Source organism: Oncorhynchus kisutch, linkage group LG25 (genome assembly GCF_002021735.2).
Source record: "Oncorhynchus kisutch isolate 150728-3 linkage group LG25, Okis_V2, whole genome shotgun sequence".
Classification (NCBI taxonomy): Eukaryota; Metazoa; Chordata; class Actinopteri; order Salmoniformes; family Salmonidae; genus Oncorhynchus; species Oncorhynchus kisutch.
In genome coordinates this window covers 15,469,532-15,488,257 of record NC_034198.2, presented here as the reverse complement: position 1 = coordinate 15,488,257, position 18,726 = coordinate 15,469,532, and the positions used below count along the sequence as shown (strand labels likewise).

Below are 18,726 nucleotides of genomic sequence, written 5' to 3'. Positions count from 1 at the left end.
TTTAATTAGGCATGTCAGTTAAGAACAAATTCTTATTTACAATGAAGGCTAAACCCTAAACCGGACGTGCGCCGCCCTATGGGACTCCTACCCACGGCCGGTTGTGATACAGCCTGGATTGAACCAGGGTCTGTAGTGATGCCTCTATCACAGAGATGCAGTGGCTTAGACCGCTGCGCCACTCGGGAGCCCAAATCATGTCCAATCTATTGAACTTACCACAGGTGGAATTATGTTGTAGTATTTATCGCATGGCTAACCAATGAAAACAGGATTCACCTGAGCTCAATTTTGAGTCTCATAGCAAAGGGTCTAAATACTTATTTGAATGAGGTATTTCTTTTTTTTTTAAATACATTTTCAATATCAAAATACCTGTTTTACAATAAGCCTGTAATGTAACATAATGTAGGGAAAAATCTATGGGTCTGAATACTTTCCGAAGGCACTGTACTTAAGCAACTGTGCTGCATATCTTGTCAGGTCAGTATGGGTACTATAGTTCTGTTGTTTTACCCCCAGAGCGGTGTGGGTACCGAAGTTCTGTAGTCTGGTCCACAGAGCAGTATGGGTATTGTGGTTCAGTAGTCGGGACCAAGGGTAGTATGGGTACTCTCATAATTATGCTATCTGACAGTTTGACAAACAGCCAACAGATGTAATCCAATTAAACATATGCTCTAATGTGTGTGTCTCTGTGTGTGCCTCTGGGAATGGCTATGTGTGTGCAGGACATCAACGCCCACGCATGTGTGACAGGGAAACCCATCAGCCAGGGCGGTATCCACGGTCGTATCTCAGCCACCGGTCGCGGAGTGTTTCACGGCATTGAGAACTTCATCAACGAGGCTTCCTACATGAGCATGCTGGGCCTGACCCCCGGCTTCCAGGACAAGACATTCATAATCCAGGTACACACACACCGACACATACACACATACGTGCACGCATATGCACACTACACGCATATACTTTATTTTGATGACAAACCCACCACTGGTGTGCATGGCCAAAGAGCTCTATTTTCATGTCATCTGATCATAGGACGGGTTCCGATCCAAGTGCCAATGCCGTTTAGCAAACTCCAGGCGTTTACATTTGCTGGATTACATGAAGATTGAGGTCTTTGGCCACGCACGCCAGTAGTGGGTTTGGTGTCTAAATAAGGATGCATATGCAGAAAACAACCCCATACCGACACTCTTAGAATTAGTGGTGGTGACTCGAGGAACCCTGGAGATCCTCAAGGAACCCCTGGAGTTCCTCATGGAACCATTGCTAGTCAGTGGTTCATATTTTCACCTTGGGTTTGTTCAGGGGATCTTGGAGGAACCTTGAATGGTTTGATGTAGCAATGGGTTCTAGAAGGGACCCTGGAGTGAAGGCATGGCCTAGTAGGGGCTTGGCTTTTTTTTGGCCACCCACTAGAGAAAATGTCATTCCAGGAATCTGTTCTGCTGTCTTGTCATCTAGATGTTAAGGTTGAACACTGACAGTTTAGTAGCTTCAATGAGCTAATAGAGGTGTATGAGCTCCTCAAATCCCAAATTTGGAATAGTTGCCGCTTTTTATTACTATGTAATCAGCAATATTATTAATATTGTAGTAGAATATGTAATATGTATAAATATTCAAGTAATGTTTTAGGTAGCAGTGTACACATTTAACATGATGAACAGGAATTACATTTACGCTAACAGGTGTCCAGAAATAGCTACCTGAAAGCCACACCTCCAATCTCATAGGCTGCCACCTCCTATATTATTAAAAAGGTTCAAAATGTAAGCCCTTCCATCCAAAAAAGATTCCAGTTTGAACCTTTGCGTAGGGATGCCTTGAAGACCATTTCAGAGGGGTTCCTTGAGGAACCTTTTTCAACTGGAAAGGTTCTGCCAGTGTGGCAACCCAAAAAGGTTCTTCCAGGCACCTTTACACTAAAATATAGTGGTGAATCTTTGATGTTATGAGGCTATTTTGCTTCCAAATTCCAACGGTCCGGGGGCCCTTTCAACGGAATCATTAACTTTTAGACATTTCTTATCAGTAAACTAGTGAAATAATTCAATCGTGCTCCTGAATGTATTTGTGTGCTCTGAAGATCATCATATGTACTCCTTGTATAAAAACATCAGCGTTAGAGCCGTGAACTAATAATAATAAAAAATATATATTTTATTTATTTCACCTTTGTTTAACCAGGTAGGCCAGTTGAGAACAAGTTCTCATTTACAACTGCGACCTGGCCAAGATAAAGCAAGATAAAGCAAAACAAAAAACAACACAGTTACACAATGTACAGTCAATAACACAATATAAAAATCTATATACAGTATGTGCAAATGAAGTAAGGAGGTAAGGCAATAAATATGCCAATAGTAGCGAAGTAATTACAATTTAGAACACTGGAGTGATAGATGTGCAGATGATGATGTGCAAGTAGAGATACTGGTGTGCAAAAGAGCAAAAAAAAGTTAATAAAAACAATATGGGGATGAGGTAGGTAGTTGAATGGGCTATTTACAGATGGGCTGTGTACAGCTGCAGCGATCGGTAAGCTGCTCAGATAGCTGATTCTTAAAGTTAGTGAGGGAGATAAGTCTCCAACTTCAGCAATTTTTGCAATTTGTTCCAGTCATTGGCAGCAGAGAACTGGAAGGACAGGCAGCCAAAGGAGGTGTTGAATTTGGGGATGACCAGTGAGATATACCTGCTGGAGCACGTGCTACGGGTGGGTGTTGTTATGGTGAGGTGTGGGGGGAGATAAGGCGGAGCTTTACCTAGACACTACTTATAGATGACCTGGAGCCAGTGGGTCTGGCGACGAAAATGTAGCGAGGGCCAGCTGACGAGAGCATACAGGTCGCAGTGGTGGGTGGGATATTGGGCTTTGGTGACAAAACGGATGGCACTGTGATAGACTGCATCCAGTTTGCTGAGTAGAGTGTTGGAGGCTATTTTGTAAATGACATCGCCCGAAGTCGAGGATCAGAAGGATAGTCAGTTTTACGAGGGTATGTTTGGCAGCGTGAGTTACAGGAGGCTTTGTTGCGAAATAGGAAGCTGATTATAGATTTAATTTTGGATTAGAGATGCTTGATATGAGTCTGGAAGGAGAGTTTACAGTCTAGCCAGACACCTAGGTATTTGTAGTTGTCCACATATTCTAAGTCAGAACCGTCCAGAGTAGTGATGATAGTCGGGCGGGCAGGTGCAGGCAGCGATCGGTTGAAGAGCATGCATTTAGTTTTACTAGCGTTTAAGAGCAGTTGGAGGCCACGGAAGGAGTGTTGTGTGGCATTGAAGCTCGTTTGGAGGTTTGTTAAGTGTCCAAAGAAAGGCCAGATGTATACAAAATGGTGTCGTCTGTGTAAAGGTGGATCAAAGACTCACCCGCAGTAAGAGCGACATCATTGTTATATACATAGAAAAGAGTCGGCCCGAGAATTGTGGTAACCCCATAGAGACTGCCAGAGGTCCGAACAACAGGCCCTCCGATTTGACACACTGAACTCTATCTGAGAAGTAGTTGGTGAACCAGGCGAGGCAGTCATTAGAGAAACCAAGGCTGTTGAGTCTGCCGATAAGTATACGGTGATTGACAGAGTCGAAAGCCTTGGCCAAGTCTATGAAGATGGCTGCACAGTACAGTCTTTTATCGATGGCGGTTATGATATCGTTTAGTACTTTGAGCGTGGCTGAGGTGCACCAGTGACCAGCTACGAAAGAGAGGTTGAACAGACTAGTAATAGGGGTTGCAACAATGGCGGCAGATAATTTTAGAAAGAGAGGGTCCAGATTGTCTAGCCCAGCTGATTTGTACGGTCCAGGTTTTGCAGCTCTTTCAGAACATCTGCTATCTGGATTTGGGTGAAGAAGAAGCTGGGAAGGCTTGGGCAAGTAGCTGCAGGGGATACGGAGCTGTTGTCCTGGGTTGGGGTAGCCAGGAGGAAAGCATGACCAGCTGTAGAGAAAGGCTTATTGAAATTCTTGATTATCATCGATTTATCAGTGGTGTTTCCTAGCCTCAGTGCAGTGGGCAGCTGAGAGGAGGTGCTCTTATTCTCCATGGACTTTACAGTGTCCCAGAACTTTTTGGAGTTAGAGCTATAGGATGCAAATTTCTGTTTGAAAAAGGTAGCCTTTGCCTTCCTAACTGACTGTGTGTATTGGTTCCTGGCTTCCCTGAAAAGTAAATGGCGGGGACTATTCGATGCTAATGCAGTACGCCACAGGATGTAAACACAGGATGTAAACTGTAGCACTCAGCATTTTTTGGCAGGGCAGGCACTTTGCGGATTCTTGATGTTTAGTTGTAGAACTGTTTATCTGTTTTACTTTTTACTGTTTTACTTAAATTATTTATTTTAACATACATTCGTTAAAAGACTCTTGAATATACACTACCGTTCAAAAGTTTGGGGTCAGTTAGAAATGTCCTTGTTTTTGAAAGAAAAGCACATTTTCTCCCCATTAAAATAACATCAAATTGATCAGAAATAAAGTGTAGACATTGTTAATGTTGTAAATGACTATTGTAGCTGGAAACGGCAGATTTTTTATGGAATACCTACATAGGCGTACAGAGGCCAATTATTAGCAACCATCACTCCTGTGTTCCAATGGCACGTTGTGTTAGCTAATCCAAGTTTATCATTGACATTTTAAAAAATTATCCTTTATTTAAAAGGCTAATTGATCGTCAGTATACCCTTTTGCAATTATGTTAGCACAGCTGAAAACGGTTGTGCTGATTAAAGATTTAACTGGCCTTCTTTAGACTAGTTGAGCATCTGGAGCATGGTTCGATTACAGACTCAAAATGACCAGAAACAAAGAACTTAATTCTGAAATTCATCAGTCTATTCTTGTTCTGAGAAATGAAGGCTATTCCATGCGAGTCATTGCCAAGAAACTGATGATCTCGTACAACGTTGTGTACTACTCCCTTCACAGAACAGCGCAAACTGGCCCTAACCAGAATAGAAGGAGGAGTGGGAGGCCCTGAGCAAGAGGACAGGTACATTAGTGTATAGTTTGAGAAACAGACGCCTCACATATCCTCAACTGGCAGCTTCATTAAATAGTACCCGCAAAACACCAGTCTCACCATCAACAGTGAAGAGGCGACTCCGGGATGCTAGCCATCTAGGCAGAGTGGCAAAGAAAAAGCCATATCTCAGACTGGCCAATAAAAAGAAAAGATTAAGATGGGATAAAGAACACAGACACTGGACAGAGGAAGATTGGAAAAAAGTGTTTTGGATAGACAAATCTAAGTTTGAGGTGTTCGTATCACAAAAAAGGACATTTGTGAGACGTAGAACAAATGAAAAGATGCTGGAGGAGTGCTTGATGCCATCTTTCAAGGATGGTGGAGGCAATGTGATGGTCTGGAGGTGCTTTGGTGGTGGTAAAGTGGGAGGTTTGTACAAGGTAAAAGGGATCTTGAAGAAGGAAGGCTATCACTCCATTTTGCAACGCCATGCCATACCCTGTGGATGGCCCCTAATTGGAGCCAATTTCCTCCTAAAACAAGACAATGACCCAAAACACAGCTCCAAACTATGCAATTACTATTTAGGGAAGAAGCTGTCAGCTGGTATTCTGTCTAAAATTGAGTGGCCAGCAGTCACCGGATCTCAACCCTATTGAGCAGTTCTGGGAGCTGCTTGACCGTATGGTACGTAATAAGTGCCCATCAAGCCAATCCAATTTGTGCGAGGTGCTTCAGGAAGCATGTGGTGGAATCTCTTCAGACTACCTCAACAAATGAACTAGAATGCCAAAGGTCTGCAAGGCTGTAATTGCTGCAAATGGAGGACTCTTCGATGAAAGCAAAGTTTGAAGGACACAATTATTATTTCAATAAAAAATCATTATTTATAACCTTGTCAACGTCTTGACTATATTCACAATTTAGTTTGCAACTCATTTCATGTATGTTTTCATGGAAAACAAGGACATTTTTAAGTGTCCCCAAGCTTTTGAACGGTAATCAAATAAAATAAAATGTATTTGTCACATACACATGGTTAGCAGATGTTAATGCGAGTGTAGCGAAATGCTTGTGCTTCTAGTTCCGACAATGCAGTAATAACCAACGAGTAATCTAACTAACAATTCCAAAACTACTACCTTATACACACAAGTCGAAAGGGGTATAGAATATGCACATAAAGATATATGAATGAGTGATGGTACAGAACGGCATAGGCAAGATGCAGTAGATGGTATCAAGTACAGTATATACATATGAGATGAGTAATGTAGTAAACAAAGTGGCATAGTTTAAAGTGTCTAGTGATACATGTGTTACATAAAGATGCAGTAGATGATATAGAGTACAGTATATACATATACATATGAGATGAGTAATGTAGTGTATGTAAACATTATATTAAGTAGCATTGTTTAAAGTGGCCAGTGATATATTTTACATCAATTTCCATCAATTCCCATTATTAAAGTGGCTGGAGTTGAGTCAGTGTGTTGGCAGCAGCCACTCAATGTTAGTGGTGGCTGTTTAACAGTCTGATGGCCTTGAGATGGAAGCTGTTTTTCAGTCTCTCGGTCCCTGCTTTGATGCACCTGTACTGACCTCACCTTCTGGATGATAGCGGGGTGAACAGGCAGTGGCTCGGGTGGTTGTTTTCCTCGATGATCTTTATGGCCTTCCTGTGACATCGGGTGGTGTAGGTGTCCTGGAGGGCAGGTAGTTTGCCCCCGGTGATGCGTTGTGCAGACCTCACTACCCTCTGGAGAGCCTTACAGTTGTGGGCGGAGCAGTTGCCGTACCAGGCGGTGATACAGCCCGACAGGATGCTTTCGATTGTGCATCTGTAGAAGTTTGTGAGTGCTTTTGGTGACATGCCGAATTTCTTCAGCCTCCTGAGGTTCAAGAGGCGCTGCTGCGCCTTCTTCACAACTCTGTCTGTGTGGGTGGACCAATTCAGTTTGTCCGTGATGTGTACGCCGAGGAACTTAAAACTTACTACCCTCTCCACTACTGTCCCGTCGATGTGGATAGGGGGGTGCTCCCTCTGCTGTTTCCTGAAGTCCACAATCATCTCCTTTGTTTTGTTGACGTTGAGTGTGAGGTTATTTTCCTGACACCACACTCCACACCACACCACCTCCTCCCTGTAGGCCGTCTCGTCGTTGTTGGTAATCAAGCCTACCACTGTAGCGTCGTCCGCAAACTTGATGATTGAGTTGGAGGCGTGCATGGCCACGCAGTCATGGGTGAACAGGGAGTACAGGAGAGGGCTCAGAACGCACCCTTGTGGGGCCCCAGTGTTGAGGATCAGCGGGGTGGAGATGTTGTTACCTACCCTCACCACCTGGGGGCGGCCCGTCAAGAAGTCCAGTACCCATTTGCACAGGGCGGGGTCGAGACCCAGGGTCTTGAGCTTGATGACGAGTTTGGAGGGTATTATGGTGTTAAATGCTGAGCTGTAGTCGATGAACAGCATTCTTACATAGGTATTCCTCTTGTCCAGATGTGTTTGTGCAGTGTGGTTGAGATTGCATCGCCTGTAGACCTATTTGGGTGGTAAGCAAATTGGAGTGGGTCTAGGGTGTCAGGTAGGGTGGAGGTGATATGGTCCTTGACTAGTCTCTCAAAGCACTTTATGATGACGGAAGTGAGTCGTTTAGCTCAGTTACCTTAGTTATTATTTCCGGCGCCGACAGAGATGGCCGCCTCGCTTCGCGTTCCTAGGAAACTATGCAGTTTTTAGTTTTTTTACGTGTTATTTCTTACATTGGTACCCCAGGTAATCTTAGGTTTCATTACATACCGTCAGGAAGAACTACTGAATATAAGAGCAACGTCAACTTACCATCAGCACAACCAGGAATATGACTTTCCCGAAGCGGATCCTGTGTTCTGCCTTTCACCCAGGACAACGGAATGGATCCCAGCCTGCGACCCAAAACAAAGACGTCGTAAAAGAGGGAAACGTAACTGTCTTCTGGTCAGGCTCCGGAGACGGGCACATCGCGCACCACTCCCTAGCATACTACTCGCCATTGTCCAATCTCTTGACAACAAGGTTGAAGAAATCCGAGCAAGGGTAGCATTCCAGAGGGACATCAGAGACTGTAAAGTTCTTTGCTTCACGGAAACATGGCTCACTCGAGACGCTAACGGAATCGGTGCAGCCAGCTGGTTTCTTCACGCATCGCGCAGACAGAAACAAACATCTTTCTGGTAAGAAGAGGGGCGGGGGCGTATGCCTTGGAAAATTACAGAAAATTATGTTAGACGCTTCTGATGAGCTAATTGACATCATTTGAGTCAATTGGAGGTGTACCTGTGGATGTATTTCAAGGCCTACCTTCAAACTCAGTGCCTCTTTGCTTGACATCATGGGCAAATCAAAAGAAATCAGCCAAGACCTCAAAAAAGAAATTGTAGACCTCCACAAGTCTGGTTCATCCTTGGGAGGAATTTCCAAACGCCTGAAGGTACCACGTTCATCTGTACAAACAATAGTACGCAAGTATAAACACCATGGGACCACGCAGCCGTGATAGCGCTCAGGAAGGAGACGCGTTCTGTCTGCTAGAGATGAACGTACTTGTCACGTTCGTCGAAAGGATTGGACCAAAGCGCAGCGTGATGAGCGTACATTTCTCTTTATTTTAAATGAATGACGCCAGCAAAACAGGGAAATGACCGTGAAGCTTAACCTGGGCAATAGTGCCACTAACAAAGATAACTACCCACAAATGCGAAAGGAAAAAAGCACTGGTGCTTATCCCTGGCACCACTCTTCCAGGCTGAATGCCCACTTTAGCCCGGCACCTCCAAAGCGCAGGCACAGGTCAAACCGGGCTGTGGGGAGCACTGAAGATCTGGTGCTTAACACTTGCACCTCTCCTCTTGGCTAAATGCCCACTTTAGCCCGGCATGGGCGGAGCGCAGGTGTAGGACGCACTGAGCAGTCACAGCACACCGGAGACACAGTGTGCAGAGCCGGTGTAGGATACCCTGGGCCAAAACGGCGCACCAGAGACCAATAGCGCTGAACTGGCACAATCCGGCCTGGCTGGATGCCCATTCTAGCGTGGCACTTGCGGAGAGCTGGCTCCGAGCGCACCGGAGACACTGTGCACTTTACCGCATAACACGGTGCCTGCCCGGTCACTCGCTCTCCGCGGTAAGCACGGGGAGTTGGCTCAGGCCTATAACCTGACTCCGCCAATCTCCCCTTGTGCCCCCCCCCAACATTTTTGGGGCTGCCTCTCATGCCTGCTTCGATGACTTGCCTCCTCATACCGTCGTCGCTCCTCCTTCGCTGCCTTTAATTCCTCCTTTGGACTGCGATATTCCCCAGCCTGCCTCCAGGGTCCTTTACCATCCAGGATTTCCTCCCAAGTCCATGAGTCCCTTTCTCCACGCTGCTTGGTCCCTTTGTGGTGGGTAGTTCTGTCTCGTTCGTCGAAAGGAATGGACCAAAGCGCAGCGTGATGAGCGTACATTTCTCTTTATTTTAAATGAATGTCGCCAACAAAACAGGGAAACGACCGTGAAGCTTAACTTGGGCAATAGTGCCACGAACAAAGATAACTACCCACAAATGCAAAAAGGAAAAAAGGCTGCCTAAGTATAATTCCCAATCAGAGACAACGATAGACAGCTGCCTCTGATTGAAAACCACACCCGGCCAAACACAAAGAAATAGAAAACATAGAAATAAAGAAACTAGAATGCCCACCCTAGTCACAGTGACAGTACTTTGGTGCGAAAAGTGCAGATCAATCACAGAACAACAGCAAAGGACCTTGTGAAGATGCTGGAGGAAACATGGACAAAAGTATCTATATCCACAGTAAAATGAGTCCTTTATCGACATAACCTGAAAGGCCGCCCAGCAAGGAAGAAGCCACTGCTCCAAAACTGCCATTAAAAGCCAGACTACGGTTTGCAACTGCACATGGGGACAAAGATTGCACTTTTTGGAGGAATGTCCTCTGGTCTGGTGAAACAAAAATAGAACTGTTTGGCCATAATGACCATCGTTATGTTTGGAGGAAAAAGGGGGAGGCTTGCAAGCCGAAGAACACTATCCCAACTGTGAAGCACGGGGATGGCTTTGCTCCAGGAGAGACTGGTGCACTTCACAAAATAGATGGCATCATGAGGGAGTTAAAGTATGTGGATATATTGAAGCAACATCTCAAGACATCATTCAGGAAGTTAAAGCTTGGTCACAAATGGGACTTCCAAGTTTAACATTTTAAAGGCAATGCTACCAAATACTAATTGAGTGTATGTAAACGTCTGACCCACTGGGAATGTGATGAAAGAAATACAAGCTGAAAGAAATCATTCTCTCTATTATTATTCTGACATTTCGCATTCTTAAAATAAAGTGGTGATCCTAACTGAACTAAGACAGAATTTTTACTAGGATTAAATGTCAGGAATTGTGAAAAACTGAGTTTAAATGTATTTCGCTAAGGTGTATGTAATCTTCCGACTTCAACTGTAGGTATTCCTCTTGTCCAGATGTGATAGGGCAGCGTGATGGCGATTGCATCGTCTGTGTACCTGTTGGGGCGGTTTGCAAACTGAAGTGGGTCTAGGGTGGCAGGTACGGTGGAGGTGATATGATCCTTGACTAGTCTCATAGCACTTCATGATGACAGAAATGAGTGCTATGGGGATTTAGGCATTTAGTTCAGTTATCTTTGCCTTCTTGGGGACAGGAACAATTGAGGCCATCTTGAAGCATGTGGGGACAGCATATTGGGATAGGGAGAATATTGAATATGTCCGTAAACACAGCAGGCAGCTGGTCGGCGCATGCTCTGAGGACGCGGCTAGGGATGTCGTCTGGGCCAGCAGCCTTGCGAGGGTTAACACATTTAAATGTCTTACTCACGTCGGCCACGGAGAAGGATGGGGGGGGGGGCGCAGTCCTTGTTAGCGGGCCGCGACGGTGGCACTGTATTATCCTCAAAGCGGGCGAAGAGGGTGTTTAGTTTATCTGGAAGCGAGATGACTGTGTCCGTGACATAAGTGGTTTTCTTTTTGTTGTCCGTCATTTCCTGTAGACCCTGCCACAAACGTCTCGTGTCTGAGCCGTTGAATTGTGACTCCACTTCGTCCCTATACCGACATTTCACTTGTTTGATTGCCTTGCGGAGGGAATAACTACACTGTTTATAATCAGCCATATTCCAATACCTCTTTCCATGGTTAAATGCGGTGGTTCACGCTTTCAGTTTTGTGCAAATGCCACCATCCATCCATGGTTTCTGGTTAGGGTAGGTTTTAATAGTCACAATGGGTACAACATCTCCAATGCACTTCCTTATAAACTCACTCACCGTGTCAACGTATAGATCAATGTTATTCTCTGAGGCTGCCCGGAACATATCCCAGGCCGCGTGATCAAAACAATCTTGAAGCGTGGATTATGATTGGTCAGACCAGTGTTGAATGGTTCTCGTCACGGGTACATTCTGTTTGAGTTTCTGCCTATAAGACGGTAGGAGCAAGATGGAGTCATGGTCGGATTTGCCGAAGGGAGGGCAAGGGAGGGCCGTGTATGCATCGCAGATGTTAGAGTATCAGTGATCGAGTGTATTGCCCGCACGAGTGCTGCAATCAATATGCTGATAGAATTTAGGTAGCCTTGTTCTCAAATTAGCTTCGTTAAAATCCCCAGCTACAATAAATGCAGCCTCAGGATATATGGTTTCCAGTTTACATAGAGTCCAGTGAAGTTCCTTAAGAATTCTGCCATTTGATTTGAAGGAATTCTAGGTCGGGTGTGCAGAAGATTTGAGTTCCGGTATGTTGTTATGATTATACCATGAGTGGTTAATCATGAAGCATACACCCCCGCCCTTCTTCTTCCCATAGAGGTGTTTATATCTTTCGGAGCGACACATGAAGAAGCCCGGACCTGACTATACACACACACACGCAGACGCACACACACACACACACTTGCAGGCCCCATGGCCTTGTCCTCTTTCCTGGAAGCCTGTCTCTAATTATCACCCTTTCCCTGTAATGTGCTGCGGAGAGTGTACGACAAGGTATGTGTTTGTGTGTAGGTCATTCAGTGTAAGGGTGAATGTACTACCGATTAAGTTAGGAGGAAAGTTAATGGCAACAGCAGTAGAGATCTGTTGATATACTCGCATCTCGCCTTGGTGCCTGATGTACAGACTGACTGACTAAACAGAGAGAGGTTGGAGGTGAGGAATGTCTGTTTGTGTGTAGTGGTTGCAGGGAGAGGGGTGAGGTGGAGAGAGAGCTCACCCTGTGCCCTGCCTATCTTGTGTGTGTGTGTGTGTGTGTGTGTGATTAGATTTTCTTGGAGATTTAGTGAGTACGCAGATCTGTAATGTCGTCATGTATCGAGCAGATGACAGAGAGAGTTGAGGAAAGAAGTGGTCAGATTTATACTGCAACAAAGGAGAGGATAACTGAGAGAAACGGAAGTGAGGATAATGGAGGGATAGACGGAGGAAAGGAGCTGATCTCTGAGTATTTATAGACGTCGGCCACTGCTGCTGTGGACACACACGCCTCTCAACTACAGTATCTATTGTGCAGGGCTTATAGCAGCGTTATATACTCGTCATAGTTAAAGCCACATGTCCCAGTTGTACCAGGTTTGGATAATATTTGATATTACCTGGTTTCAGTCCTCTCGCTCTGCTTATTTGCTGTTTCAGTTCATTAGCTAGTAATCTGTGGCTGTGGCTTCTGCAGTGACAGAGGGGGGCCACATGGGGGCACTAGTGTCATGCGTATGTAGTGGAGCTGAGATCAGGCATGGTCGGGTGTTTCTGCGCAGGTGGTGGTAGTGATGACGACATAATGATAATGATTTCTCTCCCTTTCTGTCATCATTAGGGCTTTGGTAATGTGGGTCTCCACTCCATGCGGTACCTCCACAGGTATGGTGCTAAGTGTGTGGGCATCGCTGAGTATGACGGCAGCATCTACAACCCAGAGGGCATTGACCCCAAGCAGCTGGAGGACTACAAACTGGTAAAAATACTCTCTTACTCTCCTGCATTCTCTCTCTCTCTTCTTCTTTCTGTTTACCCCCCTTCCTCTCTCTTCCTCCCTCTCTTGCTCTGAATATGAGCTGGCCAAAGGCTTCCTCTCTCTCATACTTACCTGTGTCTTTGCATGTCTGTGCGCAGCAACATGGTACGATCGTAGGTTTCCCCGGGGCTCAGCCATACGAGGGCAGCCTACTGGAAGCGCAGTGTCACATCCTGATCCCTGCCGCCAGCGAGAAGCAGCTCACACGCAACAACGCCCACAGAATCAAGGCCAAGGTACTACATTACAGACAACACCCCTATCTAAACTACACTATGCACAGTACCCTATATTTTCCTCTCAAGTTTAAACTACACTACCCACAGTCCTCTGCTCTAGCCAGTGTTGTTGTTTGTTCTAGATCATTGCTGAGGGAGCCAACGGCCCAACCACACCCGACGCTGACAAGATCTTCCTAGAGAACAAAGTCATGGTCATCCCTGTAAGAACACACACACACACACACGAATAAAACACACATTTGCATGTTAAGGCCGTCATGCACACATTCACAGTGTCTGCAGTTCTCTCATTAACCAATCAAGAAGCTGAAGACTCACTCAACAATCCCAGACAGAGACATTTATCTGTTTACCCTCCTGTGTGTGTTTCTCCCTCCCCCAGGACATGTACCTGAACGCCGGTGGTGTGACAGTGTCCTACTTTGAGTGGCTCAAGAACCTGAACCATGTCAGCTATGGACGTCTCACCTTCAAATACGAGAGAGACTCCAACTACCATCTCCTCAGTAAGTCCTGACCTCTTACCTCTGACCCACACAGCCACCTTCCAATACAAGAGAGATTCCCACTACCACCTATATATTTTATTTTATTTATTTAACTAGGCAAGTCAGTTAAAAACAAATTCTTATTTACAATGACGGTCTAGGAACAGTGGGTTAACTGCTTTGTTCATGGGCAGAATGACAGATTTTTACCTTGTTTACCGGGAATTTGAACTAGCAACCTTTCGGTTACCTGCCCAACACTCTAACCACTAGGCTACCTGCCGCCCCAATATATAGTACATCCTGACTCCTGACACTTGTTAAATCAAACTTTATTAGAATTGCATTTTAAAAAATCATGATACATTTTAGAACACACATTTTGAAACTAAATGAAACACATATTGCTGGGGAAATTCACAGGGACCACCACCTTTTTTCATTAAGCACCTTTATCATTGGGAAAGTGAAACTATAACCAAAGCAAGATAATGATGATGGTGAGCACTTATGAATGCATTTTTCATACAAGCTCAATAAAACACACAAACATTAAAAGGTAAAAGATACAACAGATAAGAAATACATGAAATACGGTGAGAGGAACAGCAGGCTATAGCATAACTGTTCATCAAATTATACATCCCCTAAAATAATGTTTCTCTTCTGATCTGCCCTGGAATGTTCAGTGCTTCCCTTTTCCTCCTTCCACCTCTTCCTTTATTTCCCCCTTTATGTCTTCCTGTTTTGTCTTCCTCTTTTATGTCCTCGCTCTCTCTTTTCCTCTGCTCTCCACTTTCCTCAATGCCTAGCTCTGCCATTTTCTCCTCGACACGCTCACTCGCCTCGACACGCTTGCTCTCGACACTCTTTCTCACTCTCTCGCTCAAGGCTGGGAAATCATTTGGGAATATCTTTAGCGTCTCACTATTACCCTGCACCATGATTGTCCCAGTATCATACACATTTATAGTGCCTGCCTTCGATTTCAGTTGTTTGCCATCTTGAATTTTTCTCCACTGTTTTCCCTCAGGATAGTGTTTCAGTATTTCCTCTTCCCATGTAGAACCATTTGTTGTGTAGAAAATGAGGTCGCATGGAGCCTTTTTTCTTTCATCACGATATAAAGTCTCTGGATTTCCCTGCAAAACCTTTTTTTTATCGGTCATCCCCTCAGGATAGGGGATGAGGGGGGGGCAATATGTTATGTTTTACCTCTGCCATTTCTAGATGTGGCAACTAGATTTCCTTTGACTGTTTGTTTACTACCACCTGTAATAAAGATGTTAATGTATTTATTATCTAGGTCATTAACAACATATTCTCTTTCACAAAAAAGCCAGGTTAAATATTAGGAGCAGGGCCCTGTATTTTCTTGACTAATATTGGAAGTCTTTAATCTGTACTCACTCTGGAGCTGTGTGTCCGCTTTCTGATCTTGTCTCTCGGTCTGTAGAAGATCTGTGTTCGTTCAGTTCTGAAGCCTTTTCCTCTTCCTTTAACAACCTCGGTGTAGCAGGAGATACAGTACTGTGTCCTCTCTTGGAAATTGTTTCCGTTTTTCATGAGTTCTAAGGACAACTGAAAAGATTAAGTGTAACTGGCGATCTTTCCGTTGGTCACTCCCGTATATAACGGAGGTTAAGGTGACGTGCCAGATAGACAGATACGCCTTTCTGACGTTGAGGTCTCAACTGAATGAAAACGAAATGTGTGAGTGAACCCAGATGAAACTTCAGGGATGAATGTTGATCGATTGGATATACTTGAAAATACGATGGTTGCCAATGATCAGGTTACATTGCTACATTGCCATCTAACTATTTCCCTCTCTATCCCTCGCTCTCTCTCTCTGTCAGTGTCCGTTCAGGAGAGTTTGGAGAGGAAGTTTGGAAAGCAGGGAGGACCAATCCCCATTGTCCCCACTGCTGACTTCCAGGCCAGAGTCGCTGTGAGCACACACACACACACACACACACTCGCAACCTATGTGGTATGGAAATTATGTAATGTGTTGGCAGTTTGATAACACATATTTCCTTCCTCTCTCCACTCCAGGGTGCTTCTGAGAAGGACATTGTTCACTCTGGCCTGGCCTACACCATGGAGAGATCTGCCAGGGTAAGAGTGTGAGCATGCTTACATGTATACGTGTGTGTCTGCGTGTGTTTGTGAGGTTAGTGCCGATGAGTCAGATCCTAGAATTGAATCATATGTTCTCTATGAGACAGACTGTGATAATGACAATGCCCCCGCCCTGGCCCGGGGCACCTCTCAATCACACCACCATGTCTGTGTATGTTTGTGTCAGTGTGTGTGACTGGTTTTGCCAGTGTAACTGGTATCTAACTAGTGTTTGTGTGTTTTGTCCCCCTGCAGCAAATCATGCGTACAGCCAGTAAGTACAACCTGGGTCTGGACCTGCGGACGGCTGCGTACGTCAACGCCATCGAGAAGGTGTTCAAGGTCTACAACGAGGCCGGCATCACCGTCACATAATCACCCTATCAAAGTCAGACCCCACCCATACTGCCCTGCTATTGGTTCCACCGCTTCCCCATCGCCCAATCAGCCTTTAGAACATTTGAACATTTACATTAGAGATCCCCGCCTCCCCTTCGTACGCACGCACACAGACACACATGCATACACACACACTGAAACATACTGTGTTCTGTGTCCCATGACCTCGCCGTATCTCATTATCATGACGGTAACTCAGTATTTCTGTATCGTTTTGTTTCAGTATTGTCGTTCAGTTATTTGTGTATTGTGAAAGGAGCAGGTTGTAGCAGGAAGCAAGCTATGCTGAGAGAGATTCAAGCCACCCCCCCCCCGTTACTATCTGAGTTCAATGTCTGTCTTTTTGTCTTGTTTGACCCTGGTGTTGCCATGGTTTCACACCATAGCACTGGAGATGCCTTAGCTCTGACGGAGCTCTGACCTGAAGAGACGCACATACACCCCTATACTGTACTTTAGAAAAGGAAATTGATTTAATGTTAACTTTAGACGTATACTTTTCTTTTTTTAAGGGAAATAGTTTAAAACTTTATAACAGGGAAAGATGACATCATATGTGTTCCTCAGTTTTCCTCCCAGAGGTTAGAGGTCAGGGCCCGTATCCACAAAGCATCTCAGAAAAGGTCCTAGGAATCCTGTTATAACCTGTTTTAAGACACAAAAAAAATCAGAATAAGTTTAAGACACTGCTCAGATGGGCCTCCCGAGTGGCGCCGAGGCCTCAAGCTGTGCCTTAGACATCACTACAGAGCTGGGTTCGATCCCAGGCTGTGTCACAACCGGCCATGACCGGGAGTCCCATAGGGCGGCGCACAATTGGACCAGCGTCATCCCGGGTTAGGGGAGGGCTTGGCCGGGGGGGCTTTGATTGGCACATCGCGCTCTAGCGACTCCTTGTGGGCTCCTTGCGGGCTGGGTGCTTGCAGGCTGTCATCAGTTGAACAGTGTTTCTGCCGACACAGTGGTGCAGCTGGCTTCTGGGTTAAGCGGGTGGGTGTTAAGAGTGCGGTTTGGCGGGTTTATGTTTCGGCCTTCATGTTTCGGACTCGACCTTCACCTCTCCTGAGTCCATTGGGGAGTTTCAGCGAGGAGATGAGATCGAAATTGTTTCTGCAAAGGAAAGATATAGTGATGACGCTCATTGCCATTGTTGTAAATGATGGGGGAATAACCAATCACGATGAGGCATTGGCAGCTGTGAACTCTATAGAGCACACACATACATCAAATGTTGTAATGGTAAAACGTTTGATATCATTTTCATCCTGACACGATCACTTTGCTTATTTTAATGATTGCCCAATATGTTGGCATGCATAAAATAAATACTGTAAATCACATTTTTATGGTTGTCAAAAGCTTTATTTTGACAATATTACCGTTATAGCAACACAGACATTGTCACTCCTGTTTAACAACTCTAAATCGCTTTGGCACAGTAGGCATCAAGTCACTTGCCCATAATGTTTGAAAGGTCTGTAATTTTCATTGAACACAATCAAAGGTTACATAAGCACTAGATGCCTACAGTTGCACAATTTATAGGGTTGCCCAATTTAGACATATTTTTTTAACTATGTGAGGTTGCGTTCCAAATGGATAACTTGAAATAACTTGATGTAGGTCATTAAATAATCAAAAGGAAAATGTGTTTATTCATTAGCGTAGTGGTTATAAATATTTAGGCATATCATGTGAAATCATTGTCAAAAGGGCAAGAGATACTGTTGATTGTAGGTCTAGATTTTTATGGGATTGATGAAATATCAAAATGTTCTTTTAAAAACTCAAAAGCAAATGACACAGGAACCACTGACTGGCTGCATTTGTCTGTTATCAAGACACCTGCTGGTAACTCTTAACTGGTTAGGACAGCTCATGAGGTGTCCTAATTATCTGTCAACTAGGTGTGACTCTTATGACGAAAGAGGCTTCATGCATAGCGTTTATTTTCACTCATAATAGTAGGAGTGAAATATCTCTATTCTCGCCACTTATGACCAATTTTCAACTCTGAGACGCTTTGTTGATACGGGCCCCGGGCTCAGGGTTAGAGGTCAGGGGTTATGGTTAGCGTTCTGTGCTGAGGAACACTGGGTTCTACTGTGTTTGGTTGTTAGTAAAGTTCTACACCCTTCTCCACTACATCAGTCCCCCCACGAGCCCCCCAACCTTCCCTGCCTACTGCTCCTGTCTTGTCCAATCTGACCCTCCTCCAAACCCCCCACCCCACCCTGAGCGAGAGAGTAGAGATACTCAATGGAACAAACATTCTCCTTTTACTTCTCCAATAACCCGTTCATGCCCGCAAATGGAAATTGCTTTGGGAAATGTGTATTTCCTTTTTTGTTGTTGAAAACCAATAAAATGATGACAAAAACACAAGTGTGGC

General features: G+C 44.8%; 1 protein-coding gene and 1 long non-coding RNA gene across 2 annotated transcripts in view; one reads left to right on the top strand and one right to left on the bottom strand.

Annotated features, from left to right (window-relative positions):
* LOC109870549 (glutamate dehydrogenase, mitochondrial) overlaps positions 1-18,719 on the top strand; it is a 54,812-nt gene extending 36,093 nt beyond the window's left edge. The window contains exons 6-13 of the mRNA XM_031805073.1: positions 732-911; positions 12,884-13,021; positions 13,180-13,317; positions 13,443-13,523; positions 13,706-13,829; positions 15,671-15,762; positions 15,870-15,932; positions 16,191-18,719. Of these exons, the coding sequence (XP_031660933.1) occupies positions 732-911; positions 12,884-13,021; positions 13,180-13,317; positions 13,443-13,523; positions 13,706-13,829; positions 15,671-15,762; positions 15,870-15,932; positions 16,191-16,310 (936 nt within the window). The 3' untranslated portion in view covers positions 16,311-18,719. The remainder of the gene's footprint in view (positions 1-731; positions 912-12,883; positions 13,022-13,179; positions 13,318-13,442; positions 13,524-13,705; positions 13,830-15,670; positions 15,763-15,869; positions 15,933-16,190) is intronic.
* Positions 14,127-15,689, bottom strand: LOC109870552 (uncharacterized). The gene is made up of 2 exons (XR_002252181.2): positions 15,222-15,689; positions 14,127-15,083 (listed from the first exon to the last, which is right to left on the bottom strand). It is a non-coding gene; the product is annotated as an uncharacterized LOC109870552 (long non-coding RNA).
* Positions 18,720-18,726: the final 7 nt, after the last annotated feature.